This window comes from Polypterus senegalus, chromosome 18 (genome assembly GCF_016835505.1).
Source record: "Polypterus senegalus isolate Bchr_013 chromosome 18, ASM1683550v1, whole genome shotgun sequence".
Lineage (NCBI taxonomy): Eukaryota > Metazoa > Chordata > Cladistia > Polypteriformes > Polypteridae > Polypterus > Polypterus senegalus.
This window is the reverse complement of record NC_053171.1, coordinates 41,694,175-41,706,789: the sequence shown is the minus strand read 5'-3', so window position 1 is coordinate 41,706,789 and position 12,615 is coordinate 41,694,175. Positions and strand designations below refer to the sequence as shown.

General features: G+C 35.1%; 1 protein-coding gene across 1 annotated transcript in view; it reads left to right on the top strand.

Moving 5' to 3' along the window:
- Window positions 1-12,615, top strand: part of lin52 (lin-52 DREAM MuvB core complex component) — a 60,970-nt gene that overhangs the window by 10,036 nt on the left and 38,319 nt on the right. Inside the window, exons 4-5 of the mRNA XM_039741603.1 lie at window positions 4,359-4,425; window positions 5,558-5,641. Coding sequence (XP_039597537.1) covers window positions 4,359-4,425; window positions 5,558-5,641 — 151 coding nt within the window. The remainder of the gene's footprint in view (window positions 1-4,358; window positions 4,426-5,557; window positions 5,642-12,615) is intronic.

The following is a 12,615-nucleotide window of genomic DNA, read 5'->3' as shown; positions in this document are numbered from 1 at the left end:
GTGCATGTGGACTTTTGCACAGACGAAAGTGTTCTGTGCGGGTACATGAGCAGGCAGTGTACATGCCTCGAGAGCGACACTGGACGCGGGAGGACGGTTACAGTTGGCGTGCGTGGCTCTGTCGTGCGTATCCCATGACGCGGTAGGAGGGTTAGAGTTGGCAGGCGGGGCTCTGTCGAGCATATCCCATGGTCTTAGAGTTGGCGGGCGGGTCTCTGTGAGCTAGCGGACGTGGCTCTCTGTCTTGCTTGCGCTCACTGTCTTGCGTGTCCTTAGTGAATTATGTATATATAGATGTGTGTATGTATGTACAGTTTAATGCAAAGTTGACTCACTCACTCATCAACAAAATCTCCATTTCCCATTTAGCTTAAAAGATGTAAATTGCGAAGATGGTAAATCTAGGGCACTAGGTATCCACTAAGAAAGGACATTTTGCTATAATAAAATCCATCCATCCATTTTCTAACCCGCTGAATCCGAATACAGGGTCACGGGGGTCTGCTGGAGCCAATCCCAGCCAACACAGGGCACAAGGCAGGAACCAATCCAGGGCAGGGTGCCAACCCACCCCAGGCTATAATAAAATTTAGGTGTAAAATCCCCCACAACAAATAAACTAAAAATCCCAAAACAGTACTCTTTGATTGAAATTTGGTGACGTTATAGAAAATAATAGCTGTAACATGCTTATTTTCTAGTTAAGTTTTTAATTTGTCAGTATTTATTAGTATTATATTAATTTCAATGCTCAGCACTGTGCAACAAGCGTGATTTACACAATTAAATTAAAGAACCGAAGCAATTGACGGACCAAACAGCAACACTAAAGAAGAGGTGGTGTCCTGAACAAGAATAGAGGTGGTCACATTTGTCATCTAAGTATGGAAGGAGAAAGTTTGCAAGGATCAAGGAAGATCTGAAGGTCAGTGGTTAGTAAGCATGCTAAATCTTAAGTGCCAGTGCCAGTGACAGACACTGTGGTTGTGAGTATGTGGTGTTTTGCTATAAACAAAATGAGATTGAGAGTGAAATAAAGGTGGAATTGGTGTCCTCAGATCCAAGATCAGCCAGGAGCAATGTAGTTGCACTGGGGGGTTAGGGGCTTTAGAGTCTTAAGCCCTTGATCTGTCTGCACCCTGCCCCTGATCTTTTTCTCAATTTATATACATGTCTATACCAGTAAGCCTGTTTTTTCCATCATATATACATTATAGCCCCTGCTCAATGTTCGACCATTATATGAACGTGTGTCATAGCCCAAAAGAACCCCCCACCCACATGTGACAACGACAGCGGTGGCTAAGACTCCAATACCTTCAAATCCTAGAATTGCTCCTGGAATGACGACGTCAGTTTACACTTAAATGTGTAACCCCAATGAGATTCTCCATTACAATATTCATTTGCAGCTATGAACTTTGAAAGAGGACCCCAACCCTCTGACCTTTGAAATCATTTACATTTACATGTGAGATTGTTTATTTTGAAAGAGGAATGACCCTCTCCTCTCCACTCTCTGAAATTCTTTGCATTGGTGCTTGAAATGGGCTTTTCAATATTTTCTTTTATCAGCACTCTTAAATAACTACCGGCAGTATTTTCTAGTGTATTGGCTCTCATCATGGTTTTCCATTCCATTCTGTCTACATCCAGCCCCCAAATAGGGAGCTGTTAACTCCAAAGGAGACTCCCCAATCTCTGCCTCTTTGATCACTGCACTTAAATCTCGCACTAACCCAGCTCCACTCTTAGATTGTCGCACTTTCTAATAACAAAGCCTCAGAAGCTACTGCTTGCACTCTTCACATTAACACACCAGTGTAACACATAAGGTATCGGCATTTACATGTATCTACTTCAAGCACTGCTTTGAATGTAGATTTGATTCACAACTCTGCACTTTAAAGGGGGACCCTATACAACTCAGAACATGGTAAGAAATACTGTACTTGAGTGAACAATGGGAACAAATTAAATTATAATAATATTTATTCAAATTTCATATTATTCCTACTGATTACCTGTTCCCATTGAAAAGAGTACATTTCTCTTTAAGGCTGTGTTTTGCAATTACCACCAAATCACTAGGAAAAGCAGGAATTCAAAGTTAGCAATAATATTATATCCCTTAATGTAATTTCTGCACTCTAGAGGGCGCTGTAGTCCTCCATATTAACGGCTGACTACTCATCTAATATTTATGCAATGTTTTAATATATATATCTGTCCCTTATTTTTAAAATTGTCCTGTACACTGAATTAATAATAGTATAGAATATATTAGTTGGGTAAATGAAGTAAGGCTAATTACTAATCTCTAACTTATCTAAAATAAGGAAGTGAAAAATCAATTTCAGTTTAAGTTATCATTATTGAACTCTCTTTACCAAACACAGGCCAAAAACATTTACATATCCAAATAAAAAAAATTATAGGATGCCTATTGCTTCCCTTAATTAGGAATGTTTAAACACCTTCTGAACATAGAACTGTTGGGAGATTTTATTTTATATTCTTCATCTGATTTCTGAATCATATACAAAATATTCATGAACTAGGTGTGTTACTTTGCTTCACGTGCAAATTTTGATAAGACAATGAACTTTGGTTATAGTGCTTAGGGTTAATCGGATGTATCAGCATGTAAAAGTATGTATTTTTCTGCATATGTTGTTTTTTTGTTTTTCTCAACCCTGACACTAATAATATTATAATATTGAGTAGGCTCACAGGGTAGCTGGAACTAAAGCAATCGAGGACACTCTGCTAGAGAATACCCCGCTTGTTACAGCTTTATTACTGACAAATATCGATAAATAAAATCACGGTGGCTAATTTTCTTTGTGTATAATTTGCCAAATTTCAATCAAATCAATCAAGGCAGTTTTGAGATTTTGTGTGATTTAGTTTTTCTCTTTTATAGAAGGGGGTCATACCCTAAATACTGATAATTTTGGAATCTCCTTTCTTAGGAAATACCTACTGACTTTGATGTACCAAATAGGAAAACAGTTTTAGTTAATGAGTGAGTAAGCCTGGCAACTCTGCATTATATATATATATATATATATATATGTAGATGTAACATACTTTTTACTTTAATAGTGAATTCCAAACATTTTGGTTTTGCACTATCTATTTTCCCACTCTGTTTGTGAATAGCTGTACAGGTGAAAATGTGCTAAGGTTAAGCTTAGCTGTGTTAGCAAACTGTAAAATGTTGTTCAAGTATCAAATGGATGGCATTTTTAACTCATCGTGTCAGATCTAAACTTTTTTACTTGTGATTTTAAGTAGTACTCGAAGAATCAATATTTGTGACATCCCTAATTCATTGATTCGTTTGATTTAGTAAAGAAGAAAAAAAAATTACAGCTTTGTATGTTAAAAAGGAATAATTTGAAATAAGCTCTGATCTAGTGCTTGCCAAATGTTTTCCAGGATGAACCCTCAAGTTCATCCAAATTTCTGCTCGAGGAAAACTGAGGTGGGAAGCAATTTTATAAATCCAATCTAGATATGAAAAACATGGATATACAGTAGATAGCCAGTAAGTAAAAGAATCTCTCATATTGTTGAAATCTGGTAATAATTAAGAGTAATGGTATCTTGCAATTTTGCATCCAGGGAATCCCATTTTTGTAAAGAGTTTTGTTTTTAAGTGTCGCATTTATTTCAAGGCTGTAGTTTTCACCTGCTTATTTTAAATATGCATGCGCACTGGGGGCCAAAATGTAAAAAAATATTACTTACAGGAAATATAAAAAGCATATACTTTACAAGCTTATATGAAACACAGAGAATATATAAACTATGTTTGAATGTATTTGAATAAATCTTTGTTTTTAATAAACTGGTAATTTTTTGCGTAATTGTGGCTCTGCTTCAGATATTTTTTTTTCCTTTGCTGAAAGTTGAAATTGATATTATTAACATTTTAAAACTAATCAGAGCATTATCTTATCACCACCCCTCAAGCAACATTGTGAAACCCATCTTGGAAAGCTCTGCTCTAAACTTAAATGGTAGCTAATTTAGAGATCTAAGATAATAAATTATATGCTCATGTCATCCTGATTCTAACAATGATTCCTGCAGCAATATTTTGAATTAGTTCCAGGATGGATATTGATGTATTTGAATAGTGTGTAAGTGAAAAAAGCATTGCAGCAGTCAGTTCCTCTTGAAATAAATACACAAATTCATTTTTCTGTTTCTAGCTTAATGAAAAAATCCTTAAGTTTAATTCTTTCTGTTTGCTGGAAAAAGTAGGTCTTTGATTTTGGTAAATAAAGGGTAGGCCAGTGTGAAACATATATTTTTGTCATTGAGTACTTTTCTTTTTTGCCTGGTAGCCCATTACTAACTCTCCGCCCAAGTGGATGGCTGAATTAGAAAATGATGACATTGAAATGTTAAAAGGTAATTTTATTTTTTCTTATACTGTATTTCTAATATACTTGTATTGGTCTTCTATGTGCAGCGTAGTGTTTAAGTTTAAGATACCTTAAGATAACGTAAATTGTATTGTTTATACAGGACATCTTTTACTTTCCTATTAATCAGGTAGTAAATTGGTAAAAACAGAAGAAAACCTATTTAGTATAAAGAGATAATTAGTAAGTTGTACCGTTTAATATTATTATAATTCAAATTTAGGATAGAAGTTTACATTAACACAAATGATAATTAATTAATTCAAATGATATTCCGATAATGTGCAATCAATTTGCATTTGTTGCTTACTTTTATATTGGGGCCAAATTTCCCTCTGGAGACAAATAAAGTTCGTTCTTTCTTTCTTTCTTTCTTTCTTTCTTTCTTTCTTTCTTTCTTTCTTTCTAGTAGTTGTTTCATCTTCAATTTTGTCAATTTTAGAGTGCTCAGAAAAGATAAAACAAACTTTATAATTAAAGAAAAATCAATTAATACAGAACACATACTGACAGTGTAAATAATCAAGCTGTAGCATTTTCCGTTTATATATTTTTTCCATAAGTCGCTGAGCTTCAAATATGTAATTCTGTAATACTGCTTCATAGATCCAGGGTCCTATGTTTAAAAAGGTGCTCATTCTTTCATTTTTTTGTTTGCACTGTCATTGTTGTTTAAACTTTTTTTTTGTTTGTTTTTAATTTTTTTTGTTTGCACTTTCATTGTTCTTTGTGCTTTTTTTGTTTGTGCTTTAATTGTTTTTTTGTTTTTTTTTACATTTTTTTATTTTATTTTCATTTTTTCTTGTTTGATCTTCCTTTTTCGTGCTTTCAATTTTTTGTTTGCATTTTATTGTTGTTTACCTTTTACTTGAATAGGACTAAAGTATTGCATCAAATTTTAATTTTAGAATAAAATAAGAACTCTATTTAACCAAATGAGGCATACTGGAACACAATGTACCAATGTCATAAAATACATCTTTAATTCTTGTTTTAAATTAATTTTCTTTTTTCCGTTAAGGATTAATATTTTCCTTCTATTTGTCTAAATAACAGAATAGCAAGATTATAATGTTTCACTAGAAAAGCAACTACCTGTCTGCATTTTCTTTAATTAGAACTTGGAAGTCTTACAACAGCAAATCTAATGGAGAAAGTCAAGGGATTACAGAATCTCGCTTACCAACTTGGACTAGAGGAATGTAAGTATTATTTTAATTGTGTCAAAAGTAGTGTGCTGTTGAGGCTGGATTTCTAACACCTGAGTTACCATTTATAAGATTTGATTAGAATGTTGACAGGAGTCACTTAAAATGACCTTGCATGTTTTTCTGGATTGTACTGAGTGAACTGTATAGAATGGTCATGACATGTCAATTTTTAATCTGCTTAATCGATGGCAGGGTGGCAGAGGGCTGGAGCCTATCCCAGCTAGTATAGGATGCAAAGCAAATACAAACCCTGGGCAGGGCTCCAGTCCATCGCAGAATGAGCACACACACCACCAATTCACCTTTTGGACAGTGGGAGGAAATTAGAGCACTTGAAGGAAATCTATGCAGAGATGGGGAGAACATGCAAACATCACGCAGGAAAAACCCAGGACACAAACCCTGGTCTCCTTACTGCGAGGCAACGGCACTAGAATAATCCTACTTAGCGTTTTCTTGATGAATAGTATTCCTGATGATGAGTCTAAAATGGACATGTGCACAGTATAGTATATTTCCAGCAAAGAGGAACAGTAACAAGATAGCAGGTTTTATTACAAATCATTACTAAATTAAGTATATTTGAATTCTGTTGTATGTCTGTACTGCTCTGTGTAGGAAGTACCTTTGAAACGAGTAGTCTAATGTTAAAACCTTTAGGTTTTGCTTGGATCTGTTTCATGCAAATAGATACTGGTAATAAGAGCCTTTCTATTTGTGCAAGAACAAAATAAAGCTGTATGATAAACAAAATTAAAAAATGCTGACTCCAACATTTTTACTCACAATCTAGTTTAATTTACATTTGTCAAGGTCTGAATGTTTTGAAGCCCTAGCCCTAAGGTGAAAGTGTGTTGTGTGGCAATCAGTTTCAATTATAGACTCATTTTTCTCACATTACATGGTGACAGTTGTCATGAATGTTGAAAGAACATTTACTGGGAGTTGGAGGTTAGCGTTGTGCACTTCCAAGATCATGTATGATCTATTTTATAGCCAGTGACTGTGACATTAGAGTAGGCTTAAACTGTTGGAATGCTAGAATTTAGTATAGAAAAATACATTTAGAAAATTGATTTTGGTGAAATGAACACACATCACCTTTTTAATTGAAAAATTATTTCCAAAATGTCATTTTAAATTTAACAATATACATATATAGTACAAGCAGTATTTTGTACATATAGTGCAGCCTGTCCATTTAGCCTATTAAAGAAGAATTACATTAAGGGCAATGTTTAAATACTTCTTTAATAACAATATCTGTAATGAATTTCTGTACTACTTGATTTAAATGCATCATTTCACTTTACAGATCACAGTTTACTTTTGAACCTTTGCAAAAGTTGGACTAGACTTTCTGTAAATAACCTAGACTGGATAAAATCTTATTTAACTTGAAGACACCATTTTGGTAATCATCCATGTCTTTAAAAAATAATCTGTTTAAACCAGTGGTTCTCAACCTGTGGGGCGGGCCCCCCTAGGGAGGCACGAAGATGTGAAAAAAAAGAAAACAAGAATCGAAAAAATGAAAAATACATCTATTAAAACCAAAAAAAATTAACTTAAACTACATTCTGATACTAGAAAAATAAATATAGTTATATAAATGTCTGTAAAAGTTTAAGTAAGCATAAATAAAATATGCATCTATGATATATCATTAATTAAAAAAGAACAAATTGGTATTAGTGGGCTCCTTTCAAAAAAACGCAATTAAAACTGTTATGAAAACTTGGGTCACAAATACTTAAAGGTTGAGAAACGCTGGTTTAAACTGATGCTTTTTTCTCGATGCTACATGCTCCCACGATTTCAGATTATAAATGAGCATTCTGCCAGTTTTCCTAACTACTACATATGGTACACTCTTGTATGTACCCTTAACACCTGATGATGCTAATACTGGAGAACTCCTGACTGATTGATTAATTGATTGATTTTTGTGAGAATCTAGGCATTACTTTGAATTTTGGTCTGATTTTAAGATATTAAGACGTTTTTCATACTCTTGCAAGTCACTTTTATTTGGACTGCTGTGACTTATGTTTTAGTGGACTTCAAGCTGCAACTTATACAAAATATTTTAGCAGAAGTATTACCACAAAACTATAAAGTAGACCTTATTAACTGTTTTGGAATTTTTGCATTTGTTACTAGAAATTGGGAGATTGGAGGTAGGGGATCAATACAGTATACTTTTAAAATATTGTTAGTTTTTTTTTGCTGATGATTATTTTATTTTTTTGCTTTTTTGATTCAATTTTGGGAATTCAAGGGCAATGTGTTTTTTTGGTACTGTACTTGTATTGCCTATTCATTCCCATAGACAAAACACCATTTACTTTAGCACTGTTGCATAGATTACTAAAAACCAAGTGCTTTTCCATGATTAAGTTAAGTGTCTGGGTTCAGTATGGTTTCATAGTCTTACAGAAAAAAGAGCTTAATATCAAACATGTAACTCTCAACCCTTGAGAACCTTTTTTCTGGTTTATGACAGTTTAATTTATTGTGAAAATAGCATATTAATGATGTAGTGATATGTGCTAAATATGAGTGGTCACGGATCTAGCACATAGATATTGTTAAAGTAATTTTCCACCAAAAAGTGATCATTCTTATATGTATTACCCAGCCTGTGTTGTTTGTGAATGAATGGACTCCCAAATTTTTAATTCAAAAACTTCATGTTTGTATATGCTTCACTGTTGCGCAGAAGAGGATTCTCCAGAAATACTTCCTTTAACAATATTTTAACATATATACACACACTTGAAATGTTGTGGTACATGACAAGATACCTGACATTTAGATTATGAGACATGATTAATTTGAGATTTTTCAGTTATTTTTTGATATTCTTTGCTATTGGTTAAACTGGTTACCCATTCAAGCCCATTATATCAAGAACTAGCAAAATACCCGCGCTTCGCTACCGGTGAAGTACTGCCTTAAAATTTTTATTAAGAAGAAAATGAAACCTTTTTAAACTGAGGAAAATATACCAATAATTATTTGTTAAGGATCTCTTTGTATACCACATTGTGAGTTCGGCCCTCCGGTTGTAATATGACCAAGCTGTGCACTGATCTTACTCTTGAGTATGCAACGTACAGCTGGCCATGTGAACAGTAATCTTGTTTCAAATCTCACAGCTTGGATTGCTGCTGTCATAATCGGTTTGAGTTTCATGGTTTGTTTCAATTACGACAGTATTTGTAGGACTTGTGTTGAAGAGACATTCGGCATCTGTCAAGCGTTGTAAGTATACAACCGGTTTCACCTATAACTTCACATCCAGCTTTTGAGAGTTTAAACATTCATAAACATCAAAGTGTCCACTACTCAAATCGTCACCTGTCAATCTAAGATGTTTAAGAGGCATTGGTGGTTGTCAAAAGGTTTAAAATATTTGGCCATTTCGGTACACTTGAAAAAGACAACCAAACAATTCACCGGCAGCCATCAACTCACATGCAGAACCATAGGTGAAGAGCTTAAGCATTTCATTCTTCTAGTGCTCCTGTGTAGTATAATTATCTCCTGTACCGTCATCAGTCCACAACTTGAACCTGTCCCAGTCATTCAATACATAAGACACAATGTTCCTCCGGATATAAAGAGTGAGCCTGATATGGCTGTGCAGTATGTAACACAGAGAATGGAAAGGGCAGGTGGCATCTCCGGGCATGTAAACCACTCGGTAAGTGACAGTTCTTTGATCGATGGTGATCACCTCGATAGACATGTTAATGGGGGTACGGTTGGAATGATAAAGGTAATGGGCACCTGAACAGTGTAAAGTAAGTCTAAAATACCTATACAATAACTATAATTGTAATAAATGAACAGTAAAACAGCGGAGAAGCCGTGGATTAAATAAAAAGGCTGTAGTTATCAGCAGGGAGACGTGAATCCCATGGCGAAGCAAGGAAGGGAATGTAGAGACTGGAGCGACAGACGGCCTTATATAGGCAGGCAGCCAACAACGTGGGAGGCGTTGGGATGGGGGACCCAATGCCGCCTCACACGGTGACCGAGCTGCAGGCTATGGAGTATATATGTACGTAAGTAGGATTCAGTTAGCGTTGGGAACCTGTCTACCAAATTTCTTGAAGATGGGCCCATAAGTAACAAAGACCGTTGAAAAGTTCAATATGGCGGCCGACAGTGGCATCATACCACCGAAATAAGTACCACATTTCAGCCTTCTACCTACACGGGAAGTTGGAGAATTAGTGACATTGGAAAGTTTAATATGGTGGCTGACAGTGGTGTCATACCACAGAAATAAGTACGTACATTGGTTTCGGTTAGCGCAGGGAAGCCACCTACCAAATTTCATGAAGATGGGGCCATGAATAAGAAAGTTCAACATGGCGGACGTTGTTGACCGTTATGACCGTTGCGCGTAGAATTTTGAAATGAAACCTGCTTAACTTTTGTAAGTAAGCTGTAAGGAATGAGCCGGCAAAATTTCAGCCTTCTACCTACACGGGAAGTTGGAGAATTAGTGACGTTGGGAAGTTCAATATGGCAGCCAACAGTGGCGTCATACCACCGAAATAAGTACGTACATCGGTTTTGGTTAGCACAGGGAAGCCACCTACTAAATTTCGTGAAGATGGGGTCAGCCTTCTACCTACACGGGAAGTTGGAAAATTAGTGACGTTGGAAAGTTCAATATGGCGGCCAACAGTGGCGTCATACCATCGAAATAAGTACGTACATCGGTTTCGGTTAGCGCAGGGAAGCCGCCTACCAAATTTCGTGAAGATGGGGCTATAAATAAGAAAGTTCAACATGACGGACGTTGTCGACCGTTATCGACCGTTATGACCGTTACATGTAGAATTTCGAAATGAAACCTGCTTAACTTTTGTAAGTAACCTGTAAGGAATGAGCCTGCCAAATTTCAGCCTTCTACCTACACGGGAAGATGGAGAATTAGTGATGAGTCAGTCAGTCAGTGAGTGAGTCAGTGAGGGCTTTGCCTTTTATTAGTACAGATTTTGCTATTTTCATTCTCCAGTAAAATATGACATTACAAAATTTTCTTGGCCATTGCCACAAACATTGTTGTGTGAGTAACTATGCAATTTTTTTTTCACTTTTTGTGCAGAAAATACATTTCAGTGAATGATTATATATATTTTAAATGATTATTTTAAGCATGAAATACTTTAATCTTAATTACTGACTGACAGCCCTGTTACAAGCATAAGAGCTCACCTCAGGTTATATGAGGTTAGATGAAATAATTATAGTATTTGTGTTATGCACCATAACAAAGAATTCCAGTCTTAGCTAGGAAATGTCTAAGACACCTAAAATCAGTTTCCAAAATTAAAAAAAAGTTTTTTGGAGAGATTAATTGATTTGATATTTATATTTATTAGGTCTAAGACAGTGATACATTTTGCCTGTATGGGCATGATTTAAATTCTGACATAATTCATATGAAATTGGGAGTAATAAATATATTATAGAATTGAACTGCAATTATTAGTATACTGTAATGAAAACATTTTTAAAAAATCACTGTATCATTGCACTGTGGCATACGTGTGGTGATAACATCTTATAGTGTGTCTCTAGCAATTCCCACCCCTGTTGGCTGCTTGTCTAAATATCTAGAAAAACTATTTTAAAATCTGAACTAATTAAAGCATTCAATGATTTGGCATCTTCATGTTATAATATTGGGCAGTTGAGAGCTTATGCAAAATATAGAAGAAGAAAATCTGCTTCAGACCAGTTCTGCAAGATTCAACCTTTTTTTTATTATTACACTTCAACTATATACTGTATTTACCAGCATAAGCGCATCTTTCAGCTGAACTCATTTTGTTGATGTGTGAAATGGACATGTTTGGATAAAATGATGTAATTTTAAGAAGTACACTTGAAGATTTAGAATGTAGATTGCTGTGCACAAATTTTCTGAAAATTAGTTGGAATCCATTTTAATATAAATGTTATTACAGAAGCAGCCATTTGTACTACTTTAAGTATGGGGAAAAGGACATTTTTAATCATTATTCAGCAAGAATCAGGAATTAAACTGAAGTATCATCATCTTGCAGTTATTATAAAAAGACTGTAAAACAGATGGATCGATAGTGCTTTATTTGTCCCAGGTGGGAATTTTGCTTTTACAGAAGCACAAGAAATATAGTATAGAATTATTATAACAAACAACAGCAATAGCCCCACTCAAAGACATATAAGAATTACACAAAAGAAGAAGAAAGAAAAACTTATAACTTATCTAATGGTGAAAGAGCATTCACAGAGAGGCATTATAAAATGTGTATTGCTGGAGGTATAAGGAGCATCAGCAGCATTTTTTGACACACTGCTATTGAGTAATTCATTGGGATAACTACTCAAAGGTAGTGTGTATGTGTAGCATTATTTATAATGGCCATTAGTTCAGTCTTACTTTTCCAAATAGTCTAGTGTCCATTGAAAGATTACTTCTGGAGCACTTCTTAAAATTCCAGACCACACAATCTTATAAGGTCTGTCTAGTTGCATTATGGGTTCCACTGGCCACCTTCTGCTACTTACCCATGTAATTTTTACTTTCATTTTTTTAAAGGAAGGTTACCAAGTACGTCTTCCTTGTTTCCTCAGCCATCTAACCCTGGCACTACTCTGCTATCTCACAACAGGTTTAGGATAACATAAGGCAAATAGACACGTTTATGTTAGGCTTCATCAATCTCCTGAGTGTGTAGCTCAATAGATAAGAAGTTCATTCTGAAAAGGCAGCAACCAAACCAAGATAACGTGTGTGGTTAACCTGCTCTGGCAGAAGTATTCTGTGCTATTTGTATTTTGTCAGGGCAGGGCAATAATCAAAAAGTGTGCTGCAGTAGAGGAAAGAAATGTAACCAAAACATTTTCAGTGTAAAATAAAGTGATGAGCATGGTCTTTGAAGGTGTTTATTCTT